This window comes from Cornus florida, unplaced genomic scaffold, assembly GCF_030987335.1.
Source record: "Cornus florida cultivar Cherokee Brave unplaced genomic scaffold, ASM3098733v1 CherokeeBrave_3.0.0_Hap2_Chr04, whole genome shotgun sequence".
Taxonomy (NCBI): Eukaryota; Viridiplantae; Streptophyta; class Magnoliopsida; order Cornales; family Cornaceae; genus Cornus; species Cornus florida.
The window spans coordinates 102,789,862-102,806,965 of NW_026775574.1; the positions used below are offsets into that span (position 1 = coordinate 102,789,862).

The 17,104-nt window shown below is 34.6% G+C and overlaps 1 protein-coding gene and 1 long non-coding RNA gene across 3 annotated transcripts; both read left to right on the forward strand.

The window, feature by feature from the left end:
• The first annotated feature begins 294 nt into the window (after positions 1-294).
• LOC132304330 (uncharacterized) lies at positions 295-6,780 on the forward strand. Of its 2 annotated transcripts, XM_059801948.1 has the most exons (4): positions 483-618; positions 1,459-1,575; positions 3,386-3,652; positions 5,587-6,780. In XM_059801948.1, exons 3-4 carry the CDS (start codon positions 3,398-3,400, stop codon positions 6,595-6,597), a joined length of 1,266 nt encoding a protein of 421 aa, XP_059657931.1. In that variant the 5' UTR covers positions 483-618; positions 1,459-1,575; positions 3,386-3,397; the 3' UTR covers positions 6,598-6,780. The 2 variants fall into 2 exon arrangements, with proteins under 2 accessions (XP_059657930.1, XP_059657931.1); XM_059801947.1 differs by lacking the exon at positions 1,459-1,575 and having other exon boundaries at positions 295-618.
• A 1,262-nt stretch (positions 6,781-8,042) lies between these two features.
• On the forward strand, positions 8,043-16,962 carry LOC132304331 (uncharacterized). Its single transcript, XR_009481568.1, has 5 exons — positions 8,043-8,493; positions 8,642-8,711; positions 14,537-14,715; positions 15,496-15,798; positions 16,675-16,962. It is a non-coding gene; the product is annotated as an uncharacterized LOC132304331 (long non-coding RNA).
• The last annotated feature ends 142 nt before the right edge of the window (positions 16,963-17,104 follow it).

The following is a 17,104-nucleotide window of genomic DNA, read 5'->3' on the forward strand; positions in this document are numbered from 1 at the left end:
ATTTTCGTCCAACATACACTATCATCGCACACCTGCAATCTCCTGTCCAACATATACAAACTACTCCATGATCTATCATTGGGCACATGCAATCGTGATCTATCCATTGGACACATGCAATTCCTGTCCCACATACACTACCTTCCGACACATGTAATTTCTCATCCCACATGTATGGGTAATTACAGGAAAAATTGGTGGCCCAAAGGAAATAAATAAAATAATTTTTTATTTTGAGCCCATGGGACTGGTAGTTAAGAGAATTTGGGTATAAGCCTCTAACCAACCTACAGCCACCAAAAAAATCTGCTGCAGGGTGATACCTTTTCAGCGGTCCAATTCGTGAATACATAAGAAAAGGAAAGTCGATACCCATATCTCTCCAATTCGTGAATAAATACAAAGTGGTGGTAGCTTCAATTTCAATCAATGAAGTATTCACAGTCCATGGACGACAAGCAAATATCAATGGATTATTCTATCTCCCAAACCAAACACTGTTTCGACTTCTCCAACACTCCAGAAGATAGTGAAGAAGAAGAAGATGACGATCGAAGCTATAATTACCCCCCTTTTCAACCCCTCGGGACTTCACACTCATACCCTTTTACTCTCAGAGTATGATTCTCTCTCTATACACAAACACACAAATACACACAATTTAGAGAGTGGGTGAACTTTCGAATAACTGAAGTAATTTTTGATTTGATTGATAGCGTTGTGTGTATATATCATATACGTTTTACATTTTGTTGATTTGGGAAAGTATTGTTAGGCGTGATGGGTTTTAGAGAACATTATGGGTTTCCACTTTCCAGCATAGGATGATTTATTCTGTGTGTAATTGTGTGTGTGTGTATATATATATATATAATTTTTTAGAATAATATTATATTTTTAGAATAATTGTGTGTCTGTTGTATATATTTTTTAGAATCTTGCTGTTATACTAGTTTATATATATTATGAAAATTGTGTAGGTTTTTTTGGAGAGATGGGATCAAATTTCTTTTCTTTTATATATTTTTTTAGTTCTCTCGTGGGGAAGAAATGAACTATTTACAATTAACTATCAAAAGTGACTTTGTGGTATGAATTTGGGAGAGGGAAAGGTAGATTCCCTCATGAGGAGCAGGTATTCTCTATGTGCTGGAGCAAGTTCCATTGTGGGAGTGTTGGGAGCAACTATACACATCTCCTGTTTGGTGCTTTGAGGACCACATCCAATTAAGAGAATTTAGGTGTCAAGTTTACTTTGTATTCTTTTTGGGGTTTTTCATTGGATACTTTTTGTGAGGTCCTTTTGGTATTAAAGGTATGCATAATTTCGCAAGTTCAATGCATTGGTATCTGGGTGTTGAAATTTTGTAAAGTTTCAGACTCAAAGGCTTGCTCTTGCGCCATTAAATTACTAGGAATTCAGATGTTTGTGATGATGGTAAAAATTCGTTTTTGCAGATTGTAGTGGAAAAGAATTGACGGAAAGAACAACTTTGGTTTTCAACTAGGGCTGACAAGCGTGAGGATGCAGAGTCGAGTGTGGGAGTAGCCACATTGTGTAAAGTAGTGTTGAAGGTTAGGTTTATCTCTAGTCTTCCCCTTAAAGCATCCCGTTTAAGCGGGACATGCTAGGTAATGCCTTTGGCAATTTTGCTTTTCGAGGATCATTGGCTCGAGTTTTGCTTTTTTCGTTAGCATATACATAAGGTTTTGCTAAAACAATGATGATGCAACTATGGTGGATATTTCAAGTCTGATGGAGAAGACTTGGCAGTTGTATGGAATTAGATCCAGGATGGTGCTTGTTGGAAATTTTCTCATATTATTATTTTATTTGGAACTTCCTTTAGGGAATTTTCTTGTGAAGAAATTAATTTTTAGTTTTTTATTCCTTGTTCAGTAAGAAATTTGGTCCAAGAGCTCTATTGAAAAGGACTTCATGGTAGGAATAGGAGTTGCTAAGTTAGAGAGGGGTCCTCCCCTTGTGGGGAGCTCATGTTGGCTTATTGGAAATTTAAGAGCCATTCATTTATATGGCTCTGGAGAGTAAATCTACGTGTATCTTTTTTCAGACTTCCTGTACCACCATATGGCTTTGGCTAATGTATCCAATTCTATGTTACCTGAACTAGGGTACGTGTGTTAGGTGCGAGTATGTATCCAAGTTGTCAGACATATCAAATCCTCAAATTAGAGGACACAGGGACACTGCTAAATATTCATATTATCTAATATTTTCATTATGTTTTATAGAGTAAATTATATATTTATTTCATTTTACATAGTGTTTAATATAAGCATTTCACTCGTTTTGAAGTAATAATATAATAAAATAGAATAATCGAATATGCTTTTTAGGTGCACTACCAAAAAGTTGGGCACACATCCCAAACCCATGTCCCAATGTGTTCGACACGGGTACTTCAACTACTTTTTGAAGAGTCCATGTCATATAGATCTAATTAAGAGTGTTTATGTTTTAGGTTTGATCTGTAATTCTTTTGAGGGTTTTGGTTTAACACCCTTTCTTTTTATGGGTTCTTTAGGAAAATTCACTTGTAATTTCCTTATCCTAGTGAAGTTCGTTGATCGTCTTTGCCCGTGAACATAGATTTCAATCCAAACAACTTAAAGTATTATGTACTTTATTTGTTGCATTTCTTTGCATCCTACTTCATTTTATTCGAAAGCTAATCTTTGTTTTTTCAAGGCAAAATGGTATTAGAGTTTCTGATTAATTTCACAACAGTTTTAATGCAACTATTGCATTGTGTATGGAAATGACTGGAAGCATATATTAGTTTGTGTATACCACGTGAGTAGTTTACATGGTACTTATGAGAGAATATATTACATTGATTACACTCTTATTTTGGATTGACATAATTGGGAGCATTTTGTGGGATGTCAGACCAAAATTTCAGACCTCTTTTACATTTTCATTTTCTTCACCATTAGACTTTGGAAAAACAATTTGTCTATTCATTATTCATTTTCTTCACCTAATGACTTTGGAAGAACAATTTGTCTATTCATTATTGTAATAAAGATGTGCAGAGTTCTGTCCATGGCATTAAAAATCAGGTGCTTGCATCTTGATTGTGCAATCATGGATTTTTGCACAATTTTGGTACATACTGTCCGCATAGAGTTGCTTGCCACTAGCTGTATACTTGTATAGTTGTTACATTAATCAAGTAATAAAATGATATAGGAATGGATCTAAACCACTAAAACCAGTAAACAAATTCCATTAAGTTCATGGAGCTTGCAATTTCTTTGGTTATGTTTTTCCCCTTAAATTGTGGGTGTTATGTTTTGTGCATTTTTGTTTATTTCTATTCTTAAACTAGTATTTTTTTTTTGAGTTGCTTCAATGGTACAGAACTGCAACACTATGGGCCACATTGATTCTGTAAAGGTCGGTTGTGAGAAAATAGGGATGACATTAGTTACTGAGATTGATCGGACAATAAAGAAGTACTTTGACGACTTACTACATGCGGTGGATGGTCTCAGTGCAAGGCTCTCTCAACTGGAAAGTAAAACTCACCAGGTTGAGAATGCTGTAGATGATCTGAAGGACTCTGCTGAATATAATCATGGGATAACAGATCGAAACTTGAGGCAGCTGGAGAATATTCTAGTAGAGGTATGTTTTACATCAACAATGCCTTTATATATTATGATGTTTTTATTCATCATGGAAACTTTCATCTTGGGGACCAACAACGGGCAATATGTGTAGAATTATAGTTATTTTCCCCTTCCTTGACTTTCTGATAAGAGGCTTTACTTATTATTTTTAAGCCACCTTGGAGTTGAAGTTATAGTCTCTTGGATATTATTGGAAAGTGCATCAACAGTAGTGGATAGAAAATTTGTAGCTGGTAGTTGGGTAGAGCAGTCTGCTGCTCCAATTTATTGGTTGTGGTAATATGCCAGAAGTGTGTGCAAGTCCTTTTCTTTTACAAGTAAAAGTTTATCAGTAAAGAGTGCCAATGAAAGGCTACAACCCAAGTACATGCAGCGTGAACCTAGGCACCTTCTGTAAAGAAGTGCCCATATCTTCTCAAAGAAATAGTCCAATTACTTTTCACCAAAATTAGCTAAAAGGGGTAGCATTTTAAGCTTTTCATTTCCTCATACCAACCCCCTCGCCCAACCAACTGGTGCACAGCTTGGACAAAGTACCAAGAAATGTCCACGCCATCCAAATCTTATCAACAAATCCCAAACCTCCATCACCATAATGCAGTGAATGAACAAATGATCCCCAGTCTCCATCCTCTCTGTCTTTGGACATGCAACACCAATTAGAAAGAATTGACATCTTGTGACTAAATTAACAATTGTTGAGATATTCCCATGAACTGCTGACCAAGTTAAACTTGGAAGAATTTTTTGTGCCCCATATTCCACTTGAAGGAAAAGTAACATCTGTAGTAGCATCCAATAAGATATAACAATTTCATTTTAACTTTGAACCTCCCCTGTCTTTTGGGGTCTCTGCTTCATTGCATCCACACCTCTCAAATTAATCTCTTTATACAAGACTTCAAAGAGCTTCAGTGTTGCCTCATCTTTTCAATTGTTGACTAGCCTATGAAAGGTAATATCCCAAGAAACCCACCTCTGTTATGACAGATAATATGCCACCATTGCATTCTTGTTCTGAGCATCCTATATATTCCAGGTATAGCTAGTCCTGAAGAACTTTCTGCGCACTGTAAGTTTGGGTTTTCTTCAAAGAGAGAAATCAAATGGTTCACATTCAAAGAAATGGGAAAGAATGATATGGTGAGAGATGGGAGAGAGTTAGGACTATGTATTCAAAGGCTGAGGCAGCATATCAGATATGGCACATACTGAACTCCACTCTCCAGTATCCGACCCATTTCAGGTGGGCGCACTACTAGATACATGTAACCATTCTTACACGTGCCAATAGATGCAATATCTGTTTCGTGAACTGAGCGCAACATGTGTCCCTTTCTACGACATGTGGTGAGATCAAGTGATGAGGTATAATATAGAGAAAGGGCTCATACATGTGAGATGATGTGGGGAAAATCCCTTTTACATTAGATGGGATTCTCCGGTGATAAACCCATGAAAGTGATTTGTAATAATCAGGTTATTATGTGCATTGCTAGTAATCTTGTATTTCTATGAGAAGACAAAACATATCAAGGTAGATTCTCAAAAGATTTGGTGATGAGTCTGGTGATGAGTAAAGAGACGTTCATTTCTTATGTACAGTCTAGACTCAATTGGGGGATCTTTTTACTAAGGCATTGGGAAGACTCATTTCTCCGAACCATGTAATGAGCTGGGCTTGATAAATATCTATTTGCTCCAGCTTGAGGGGCAGTGTTGGGAATCGGTATAATAAGTTTTGGGGCCATATTGAAATTATTATCACGTTATATAAGATACATAATGAGGCAAGCCCCTCTCTTTTTCGTGTTTATGTGTGTTCTTCTTCTACTCTCCTGCGCTAATTTCTTTCTTCACAATTGTAACAGTATATATATACATACATATTGGATACTGCTTATGAGCAATATAAATAACTTCTTGCAGGTTGAAGATGGTATACTCTTTTTAAAGGATAAACAAGAAATAACAGAAACTCAGCTTCGACTTTCAAAACTTCAAGGTTTGATTCATAACCGACAATCAGAAGAACGAAACTGTGTTGTTCAAACTGACTCAGTTCAGCAGATGAACCAGCCAATTGCTTTTTCTGGTGCTCCTTCACTAGCTCATCCTACCCCGTCTCCCAGTGCTCCGATCCTAACCTATCAAAATCCACCACCAGCTGCAGCACCTATAGCAGCACAGGTTACTAGTCAAATACCGCAGAACTCAATTCCTTCCACTCTGGCTGAATCATACTACCAACCACTGAGACAAACTTTAGAATCCACATATCATCAATTTTATCAACCAGCCCCTCAACATCCTCAAGTGTCACAACCACAACAGTTGTCTCAACCTCATCCTCCTCTTGCATTTAATCCTCGAAACCATCCTCCATTGGACCATCATTTTGAAGAAACACATTACATGCCATCTCAGCCGCCAGGTGGGTTCCCCAGCCAGCAGTTCTTTGTGGATTCCACTCAACAAATGCATGGTCAACCCTTTAGGAGGCCAGGGCCTAACTTGGATTTCCCTATGGGGTATTCCCAGACACCTGGGCCAGCTAATTTCGGGGATATGCATCCTTATGTTGGATCTTCGTCCCATTATGGCAACTCAACAATGGAAAAATCAAAAGTGCCTCCTCCCCATTGTAACCTGACTGACGGAAGCAATTACGCCCGACTCCCAAAAGCCCAGATATTACCACATGCACTGCCAACTGCCTCTAGCATCGGTAGCGAATCTGGTTCTGGTGAGAGTGGAGAGAAGGTTCCAAGTGATGATATTATCGAGAAGGTTACGGCAATGGGTTTCCGGAGGGATCATGTAAAAGCAACGGTGAAGAAACTAATGGAGAATGGAAATTCAGTGGACCTCAATGTTGTTCTTGATAAGATGATGAGCAATGGGAATGTGCATCATCAGGATGGTCGGTTTGGCAGGTGATACGGTTGTTGCCTCTCATATTGGTTTGAATTGATGATGATTTCTGTACATAATGTGATCTAGTCCTTCCATGTGCTGCTCTTTTTGGTTGTTAAATACTCAACGCACATAATTTGTAAATGGTATCTATATCTTGTCGTATAGTACGTGGTTATGAATAAATTTTGTGTATCTTCCTATTCCCATGTTTTTCTACATTCTGGGCATGCTTTAATTTGGGTGCTGTGATCTTTATAAGAAGCAGGGGAAGGAAAGATCTTTATAAGGAGTTTCCTTTCCTCTTGTTTCTCTCTATGATTCAAATGGAGACTCAGTTGTCTGCTTTAGGTTGTTGACAAGTGAAAATGTTACTGTTTGGTAAACTGTTTGTTCCGACACTTGTCTCTTCTATGTAAGATAAACTCATTTTGTCGATGCTCTTATATTCCCTTGCGCATTCATTTCTCAGCCAAATTAAGCTCTTATTGTCCATACAATATTGGAAATGGACAGACTGTTGAGTTTGAAGTTTACAGGTGTTTAAATCTTTGCTTGCAACATTCGACACTGATATTGTGTTAGTGCTCTATTTCTCAAGTACTTTTGGTAAGAATGTAAGAAGAAAAAACGTTTAAGATAGAGTTTGCAACATAAAGAGAGACAGTGGACTGTGAGGTCCACAAAATGGAAGAACAGGACATGAGAACTAAATTAGCTAAATTGACTCTGGGAAATGGTGGCAAATCCCAGAAATGGAGCTACCAGCCCACCACATTTTCTTGCACTTGGAGGGAGGCTTTGACTATCTGCAAGAAATCATTATGCTTTTGTAACTTGTGATTTGAATTTGATGATTATTTTGCCATACAATTATTATTATTATTATTTTTTGGTGAAATCCCTCCGACATTCATAGTTTGGTTTGGTAGGTGCATCAAGGCAAGGATATAAAAGTGGAAGGAGCGCATCTATTCAATAATACACTTAGTGTTACAAGTGTCACCCCATGAAAAAGTGAGTAGGTATATATGAATCGAGTGTTATTTTCACTTAATATCGTAAGTTTTTTAATTGGATCGTGAAGCGCTTGATTCATTATAGTTGGTATCAGAATCAGATTCAGTCTCTTGTTTAGTGTTACACTAAGTGCTCAGCCCAGACTTCAGAGGCATTCGGGTCCCCACCCTGGGTAGGTATGATGGCCCGACTGTAATGAAGGTGTTGCGAGATTGAGTATGCGAAAATGTTACAAGGTTCCACATTGAATTCAAATGAAAAATTGAATGGGTGTATATGGGTGCAAGTGTGAGCTCAATCTAATAACTTAAACTTTTTGATTGAATTGTAGAGCATCTAACTTGTTACGCCTATCATCTTGACTTAATTTATACCAAGAATGTATATGGTCGATTTTTTTAATTATTATTTTTTAAAAAAAATTTCTTCCAATATCATTTCGCGGTTCAATATTCTATCTTCAAATTTAAGATTATAATAGTACATAAAATTTTTCCCTTAATTTTTAATTATATTTATATCGTTTTTGGATATAAGAAAGAAAAAGAACTGTCCAAGGGAGGCCATTGGGCTAATGTACATCAATCATGAAATTATTCGAAAGGAATCATCAGTTAAACAACAAGCGGTCACAACCGGAGAGAAATGTAGTGTCAGAGAAGGAAAATCAGCGATTTAGGGTTGATTGTGAAGCCCTAAGCCCTAATCGATTATCACACAGGGATGTCCCAGGACATTAGGGCTTGTCTAGCTTCAAATCGATTCATGAGAGAGTTCCATTGGAGCTTTAGCCCTAATAGGGTTCATGACCCTGTTCTGCGAAGGAGTTTCTCCATTGAAGATCCTTGAATTTCTTTCGATCCTTATGCAGTGGACATATGCCGAGAGAGCAAGTTTGAAGTAAGTAAATAATCACAATATAAATATATACTGAGCAAGTTTGAATTCAATAATTATCAGAATCGAATAATACTATGGTATTATATAGCAATAATATACCTGTTGTTTTAAGAAATTATGAATTATGTTTTGATTGTATTCAATGCAGGTTCAATTCAAGCATATGGGTTAAAAAAACATAATTGTGATGCTTTATCTCAGATATCTGATACCACTTGGTGAGTTTTTTTTTTTGTTTTTCTTTTTGTTCAGTATATATTTTGTGGGTTCAATGGCTTATTATGACTGTGTTAACTTAGTAAACAAACCTTCATATACAAACATTTTACACAATTTGGGAATGAAGCTATAAATGACTAAACTTATTTGATCAAGTTATTCACTAAACATTCAAATAAGCACACACCATTCTCCTATGTTGAAGTGAAACATCAATCCGCAAATTACTGCCAATCAACATCCAAAATATGAAGATAGAAATTGTATAAAGAGGACCAACATGTGTATATAGGATTTGGTTATATGTAGTCCATTACTCTATATATTTAAATGCAACACATTAACTCAGAAAATTGAATCCCCGCCCATATGCAAGTGTCTCTAAATTGATACAATTTACAATTTTATTCGATTTTACTCATTTTGCAGCAAGTCGTAGAAAAGTTCCATAACTTCCACAGCTTCCACACTGTAGGTCATATCCCAGCACTGCCTAGTATTACCGTGCCATGCAAGTTCCGCAATTCACTCATGTCTATAACTTTCCTTGAAAGCTAAAATTAGTGGAACAGTTATATCAGAAAAGATTTAAAAGTACCATTCAAAATCCCCAAGAGAGAGAACCCATATCTATCCTAAATCAATTATTACAAAATTATGTGGAAAAAAAAAAAAAGAATGTATTAATATAAAATTTCATTAACCACCAAAAAATAGGAAAAAAGGTATATATAGAGAGAGTTAACTCTTGTAAGATACTAAGACATGAGCTTAGAGCTTTAGAGAGATTGTTTCTGCTGAAGAAGTCATTGTGATCTCGTTCGTGAGAGAGAGACAAAGACAGACTAAATTTTAGGGCCCATTTGGCATTCACTTTAGTTTTAGGCGTTTTGTTTTTAGCTAAAATTGAAATAATGTTTTTGCTGTAGGAGTGTTTTGGAAAAAAATCGGAAGCACGTTTGGGAACGATGTTTTAGGTGTTTTGTTTTTGGCCTGTGTTGCGCTACTGTTATGGTTTTGGTCATGAACTGTTGTCAAAACAAGAAAAAACAACTTTTTGGTGTTTTAGTTTTGGGCCACTATTCACAAAGTGTTTTAGCAATGTGTAAAATAAAACAAGGCCGCACCAAACATGCTTTTGTTGCTAAAATCGACATTGTAGCAGCCCAAAAACAAAAACAGCAGAAACAAAGGGGCCTTAGCTGAGAGAAGAATGAAGAAGAACGGTTAAATATTTTGGCTAACTCTTCAGACAAATGGTAAGATTCTTAAGGACGTGAATATTAAAATGTGTTGTAATAGTTATTTAAAAATATAATTTGATTAAAAACTGAAATATTTCTTAAAACCCCTTTTACTTATCCAAAAAAAAAAATGAAATATAAAATTGAAAAGATCACTTGGTGTGAACATTCTTAAGAACATGACATATTAAAATGTGTTGAAACATGCTTTTGTTGCTAAAATCGACATTGTAGCAGCCCAAAAACAAAAACAGCAGAAACAAAGGCGCCTTAGCTGAGAGAAGAATGAAGAAGAACGGTTAAATATTTTGGCTAACTCTTCAGACAAATGGTAAGATTCTTAAGGACGTGAATATTAAAATGTGTTGTAATAGTTATTTAAAAATATAATTTGATTAAAAACTGAAATATTTCTTAAAACCCCTTTTACTTATCCAAAAAAAAAAATGAAATATAAAATTGAAAAGATCACTTGGTGTGAACATTCTTAAGAACATGACATATTAAAATGTGTTGAAACATGCTTTTGTTGCTAAAATCGACATTGTAGCAGCCCAAAAACAAAAACAGCAGAAACAAAGGCGCCTTAGCTGAGAGAAGAATGAAGAAGAACGGTTAAATATTTTGGCCAACTCTTCAGACAAATGGTAAGATTCTTAAGGACGTGAATATTAAAATGTGTTGTAATAGTTATTTAAAAATATAATTTGATTAAAAACTGAAATATTTCTTAAAACCCCTTTTACTTATCCAAAAAAAAAAATGAAATATAAAATTGAAAAGATCACTTGGTGTGAACATTCTTAAGAACATGACATATTAAAATGTGTTGAAACATGCTTTTGTTGCTAAAATCGACATTGTAGCAGCCCAAAAACAAAAACAGCAGAAACAAAGGCGCCTTAGCTGAGAGAAGAATGAAGAAGAACGGTTAAATATTTTGGCTAACTCTTCAGACAAATGGTAAGATTCTTAAGGACGTGAATATTAAAATGTGTTGTAATAGTTATTTAAAAATATAATTTGATTAAAAACTGAAATATTTCTTAAAACCCCTTTTACTTATCCAAAAAAACAATGAAATATAAAATTGAAAAGATCACTTGGTGTGAACATTCTTAAGAACATGACATATTAAAATGTGTTGAAATTCCAAAAGCAGCAAGTTTGTAACTGCTAGGGTTTCAAAAGGTGCAAGTGTGTATTGTTGTTTAAAATATTATTTGATTAAAAACTGAAATATTAAATTGGTAACATAACTTAGTGTGGCCTCTTCAGATTCTATATTTTGTTTAAAAAAAATACTGAAAAATGTAAAGAAATAATCAAAAGTGGTTAGACTTTTTTAAGTAGTAAAGAATATAGATATAGATATAGGTATGGATAAGGATAAGGATAGTATATTGTTATTAAACGTGAAGTTTAAACATTTTTGTTACATTTAGTACAGAGTTGGAGTTCCACCTCAAATGTGAAGTTTCCGAAAGTGAATAGTATTTATGTGAGGAAAAATGATACTTACACCAATAATTCTAACCAATTTCTTTTAGCTGAACCTATGTGGTTGTCCAGTGCCCACAAAATTCTATTTTGGGTGGTAAGCAATCATGGCAAATTTTTCACCAAGTTCTATCTCTTCTCCGTTTTTCTCTTTCCTCTCTCATTGTATAAATTACCCCCAATGTGAACAAAAGGCTATAATATGGCTTGAAAACCATCAGATTGTTCATTGCAAGGAAATCACAATCTTAACATCTAAGCTTCCAAATTTGTGGAAAAAGAACTTATCTCTCTGTATTTTTCTTTTCTTTTTTTAGGTAAAACCATCTCTCTGTTGATCAGAGGAACTATTCAAGTCTCATCACACTTCCCACGTGTCTTCACACTAATATTACCCCACACCCCCCCCCCCCCCCCCCCTTCCCGACACACCACCAAAATAATAATAATAAAAAATAAAAAAATATTTTTATCTAATTGCAATGGGCTTGAGTTTTAAATAAAGAATCAACTGGTTAGTGAATATTAATGACCTTCTAGAGCATTGTTCTGTGTTGTAAATCTAGAGTGTCATGCTCACTTATTTGGCTGTTTAATTGATATTTGACAATGTGATTAAGTAATTTTCAAGAACAACATCATGATTACTGCCACAAAATTAGTATTTACGACATGATATTTACTCAATGTGGGGCATGGAACATTGTAAAAAATTATTTTTTAGCACAACCATACTCTATTGTACAATTGAGTAAGAATTGTGTTTTAATCGCATTTTTCCCATTATTAATGACTTTTAAATATCCTAGATGTCGAACTTATTACTTTGCCATTTTATTTTATTAAATTTTTTCCAAAGACTTAAGAGTTTGCACTTCTCCAATCAAAGTTTTCGGGGTTTGCAAAATTTAAACAAAATAAATAAAAATATAAGGTTTTGTGTTTGCGGGCATAAGTTTATGATTTTAATTTTCTTTTTTAGGGTTTTATTTTTCTTTGCGGGCATAAGTTTATGACTTTAATTTTCTTTTTTAGGGTTTTATTTTTCTTTGCGGCAGATAATATAAAAAATTATTTTTTAGCACAACCATACTCTATTGTACAATTGAGTAAGAATTGTGTTTTAATCGCATTTTTCCCATTATTAATGACTTTTAAATATCCTAGATGTCGAACTTATTACTTTGCCATTTTATTTTATTAAATTTTTTCCAAAGACTTAAGAGTTTGCACTTCTCCAATCAAAGTTTTCGGGGTTTGCAAAATTTAAACAAAATAAATAAAAATATAAGGTTTTGTGTTTGCGGGCATAAGTTTATGATTTTAATTTTCTTTTTTAGGGTTTTATTTTTCTTTGCGGGCATAAGTTTATGACTTTAATTTTCTTTTTTAGGGTTTTATTTTTCTTTGCGGCAGATAATATAACCCTCCCCCCCCCCTGACCCTGAAGGTTTAAGCAAATGCGAACATACCCACAATATTGACCTTAGCAAGAAAGATCATACCATCTAACTAATGCCCGTTGGTTCTCACTCTCTTGTTTCCCCCCTCCTGTTTGAGATAGAAAATACTGTAGCTATGGATCTGAAGTTTAAGATATTTAGGTTTAATATCATTCGAAGGTTTAGGATTTCAGAATTAATACAGGGTTGCTATTGGCAACTAATAACATTACATTGATGAATTAAATTCAATTTTAAATAATTTTGAGTATTCTAATTGCACTTCATTAAAAGAAATCAATAATTCCAGTCTTATGAGAAGATACTGGGTGAGCCGGGCATACCACGCCATTGGGATTTCCACCCAATAAAAACTATTAAATCTAGCTTAACCAATTCCCAAAAAAAGCATTCTGCCTTAATAATGAATGTTCTTAAGGGGTTAGTTTGTAAGCTATATACTTTTACAAATTTTCACCTTACATATTGCCTTAGGATTATTGTTTGCTCTTGAGATACAAAACTCTGGTTAGTGACTTGTCAAAACTAAGCAGGGTGTTTCGTGCATGTACTCTTTTGTATCCTTCATTCTATAAGTTCTGAAGATGTGTTTACAGAATGTTTTTACAAAATCTGAAAGAAGTATTACGGTCAACCCCCACATTAACACTAAAAACCACAAAAATTATAAAGAGTGAAAACTTTCCGAACACTTTTTCCTGAAATCCCTTGCTGCATACACGTTGGCATCTCTTAGATTTCGAAAAAGAAACTTGGGTATATTTTTCTTTGCGGCAGAGATATATATATTTTCAAAAGTTCAAGCAAAAGCGCAGGCGCGCGCACACCCACAATATTGCCTCTAACAGGAAAAATCACATCATCTAACAAATGTACATGGGTTCTTTTCTTTCTTGCTTCTTCTTGTTCCTTTTGCTTTTCCTTTCTTTTCTTTCTCACTTTTTCTCAATATTTCACTTTTTTTTTAAAAAAAAAAAAAATCAATAATCCCACAGTTTTATGAGAAGATATTGGGTGAGCCGGGCTTACCAGGTCATTGGTATGACCACCCAATCAAATACTATTAAATCTAGCTTAACCAGTTCCCCAAGAAGAATTCTGCTTTAATAATAGTGCTCTTAAGGGGTCGGTTTAAAGCTACATTAGTACTGTTTGATTGCAACTAATGATCCTTTAATTGTCTTTTTCTAAGTTGCCGTCGCCATCTTTCAAAAATATTTTGTATCAATATATAGTGCCGGGAAACAAAAAAACTAGTGTTAGTGACCTGTCAAAACTATGCTACATGCATTTACTCGTGTCTTCATTATACAAATTCTGAACCGGTAAAGCTAAAAATTCTGCTACGTGTTGGCATCTCATATCCAGTTGTCAAGAGTCTTTCTTTTTGTGTCGAAAAGATTAGGCTTGCAAACTCTTCTGCTTTGCTATATATAAATGCTGTAAACATCTTCCCTTTTGTGTCAACATCGTGCTCTCTCTCTCTCTCTCTCTCTCTCTCTCTCACTCACTCACTCACACACACACACACACACACACACACACACACACACACTTTCATTTTATGTGTTGATTTCTTGCTTAAGAGAGAAGGATGTTGAAGTTTCTGTGAACCAGGCATGTTTTGATAGTCTCTTTCGCCATCAACGTGGGGTTACTACTACAGAGGTTTACAAATTCCAAAGATTATGGTTCCCAAAGCTGCAGGCAAACGTTCAAAGGAGGACCAATGTGATAAAGTCGTCACCGTCAACGAGCCTGATTTCAGTTGATGAAGTGAAACCTCAAGATTTAGGGTAAGTAATTAGCAATCTTGATTTGTAAGCTCTCATTCTCGATATAATATTGCCCTTATGTTCATGTAGTTTTAACTTCTTTTATTGTTTCAATTTAGTCAGGATTCTCATTTTTTCTAGTTAAAATGACCCATTTAATTTAATGGTGATATATTTAGTAGGATTACTGAGGAGGGAGGGGAAAAGGGAGGAGAATAGGTGGATTTTTATGTTTTTGATTATTTTGCACTCCAGAAATCCTTTTTGAATGTTGAAGGACACACACACACACACACACACACACACACACACATATGCATGTATATATAGTCACACACATACAAACACACACATATAGGGGGCTTGTTCAATTTTGATATTAAAGTTCATGGAAGATTGGTGTTTTTAGTGTGAGCCTTAAGACAGGAATAGGGTATGTATTCAATGTGCAAGTAAATTTCAGTTGTACCTATCAACCAAGGATAAATTCCGTCCAATTCCTCACAAGGCTATTTAAGTAATTTTGTACTATCGTATTTTAATCTCTAAAATAGGACTTTTAAATTATTAGAGAAGTTGATTGATTGCTCTGTTTGATCTCAAAACCAATAGTCACATCATACTTAGAAAAATATGAGACTTATGAGATTTTTGATATTTTTTATTGCTTCTTTCCTTTTCTCAATATATATATATGTGTGTGCAATTAGTTTAATATTTTATCTGAATCTAGCGTTATGGTATTGTATTTGTTGTAGCTAAAGTTACTAATTCTAAGTTATAATTTGATATGTAATTCAGTGCAGTGGCGACCCACAAAGTATAAAAGATTCTGGCAGCAAATGGGGAACAAAACTACAATTCTTATATCTGGAGACCAGCACTTAAAGATATTTTTCTAACATCAATAACCTTTGCTGGTTTTTGGAACGTAAACTTGCAAGTGCAATCACTAGATTTCATCAAATAGTAGGAAAAGTCGAAAATTGACACATTATGGTGGGAACCGGTTCCTCGCAACTCTATCAAACTACACTACTGGCTTTCTCTCCGTTCGATGCTTTTGAGGCAATGAGCGCGATTGCAGCTGCCCCATACTACTCAGTGAGTTTTATTTTTATGAGTTCAATATATTCTTATAGAAATCTTATTATCTCTTTAAGGAGCTGTCATTCTTGAACTTGCTGATCCACTTACTCCTCGATAATTAAATAAAGTGAAATCGTTACTTTGTCGGTTGGATCATGTAATGTAGCAGCCATGCTTATTTTTGGTTTTGTCCTCTTTGATATCTCTATTTATTGAAATTAATAATATACACATTTATTTCCCAACCGAAAAAGGGAAGAAAAAGTAATAAAGAAGTAGATAACGGAACATTTATGCAATGTCAGCTGATCTTAAAGATTGCAAAATCATTTTTCTTTATCTGTAAGTCATTTCGTACAATTTTGATCTATAAAATTTTTATCTTATTAGAAAGAAGACATTTAGTACACTAACTAGTAGTTAGCTTTCTAATTACTTTTAATGTTGTATATATTTATGTTTTGTTTTTTTATTTTCTTTATATGGCCTTTGGCAACTAATTAAGTTTTTGTCCCTTGATTCTTCTTCTTTCTCTCTCTCTCTCTCTCTCACACACACACACACACACACACACACACACACACACGAGTTATTGATCAGCATTCTCTAATGAAGTAGATACTTAAGACTAATCTCAAGAACTAGTTAATATTGAATTTAAAGTAGATGGTATAAATGCTGGTCTTGATTATGGTGTTTTTTTTTTTTTTTTTTGGTCCTAAAGTAGTTGATCAGGACAACATGATAAGCATAAAAATGTCATAAAATAATATAAAAAATGTTCGCAACCTATTGTTACTCCACTGGATTTTATTTCACCACAAGTATATTTTGTTGGACATTTAATTAATTTTTAGTGCTTTACCATTTATTTGTGTTCATTGCTTGCAGTCTTATCTAGGAATGACTGGTTTCCTAAAGTCTGGGCTTCACAAATGGGATGGTGATGCACATACATTGAAGTTGTGGCATCCCCAAACAACCCTGATGGTTTTACAAGGGAACCTGTGGCAAACCGTAGAGAAGGAAGGGTGTTATAGTCAAACACCACAATAAAGTATACTTTTTTTTTTTCCGGAAATCCCTCGCTGCATGCATGTTGGCCTCTTCTTCTTGTTCTTTTTTCTTTTTTATTTTATTTTTTCCTTTTTTTTCTTTCTTTTATTTATTTATTTTTTCCCTCTCTGTTTTGAGATAGTTAATACTGTAGTTAATGATCTAAAGTTTAAGCTTATTTTGATTCAAAATATTTTTAAGATTCAGGTTGCTTTAGGACTTATTAACATAGGGTTGCTATTTGCAGCTCAAAACATAAGATCAA

Excerpts from the sequence above, each read along its gene's own strand:
- LOC132304330 (XM_059801947.1), top strand. The coding sequence starts at position 430 with ATGAAGTATTCACAGTCCATGGACGACAAGCAAATATCAATGGATTAT. Across the intron at positions 619-3,385 it reads CATACCCTTTTACTCTCAGA|AACTGCAACACTATGGGCCA; the intron begins GTATGATTCTCT and ends TCAATGGTACAG. Across the intron at positions 3,653-5,586 it reads TGGAGAATATTCTAGTAGAG|GTTGAAGATGGTATACTCTT; the intron begins GTATGTTTTACA and ends AACTTCTTGCAG.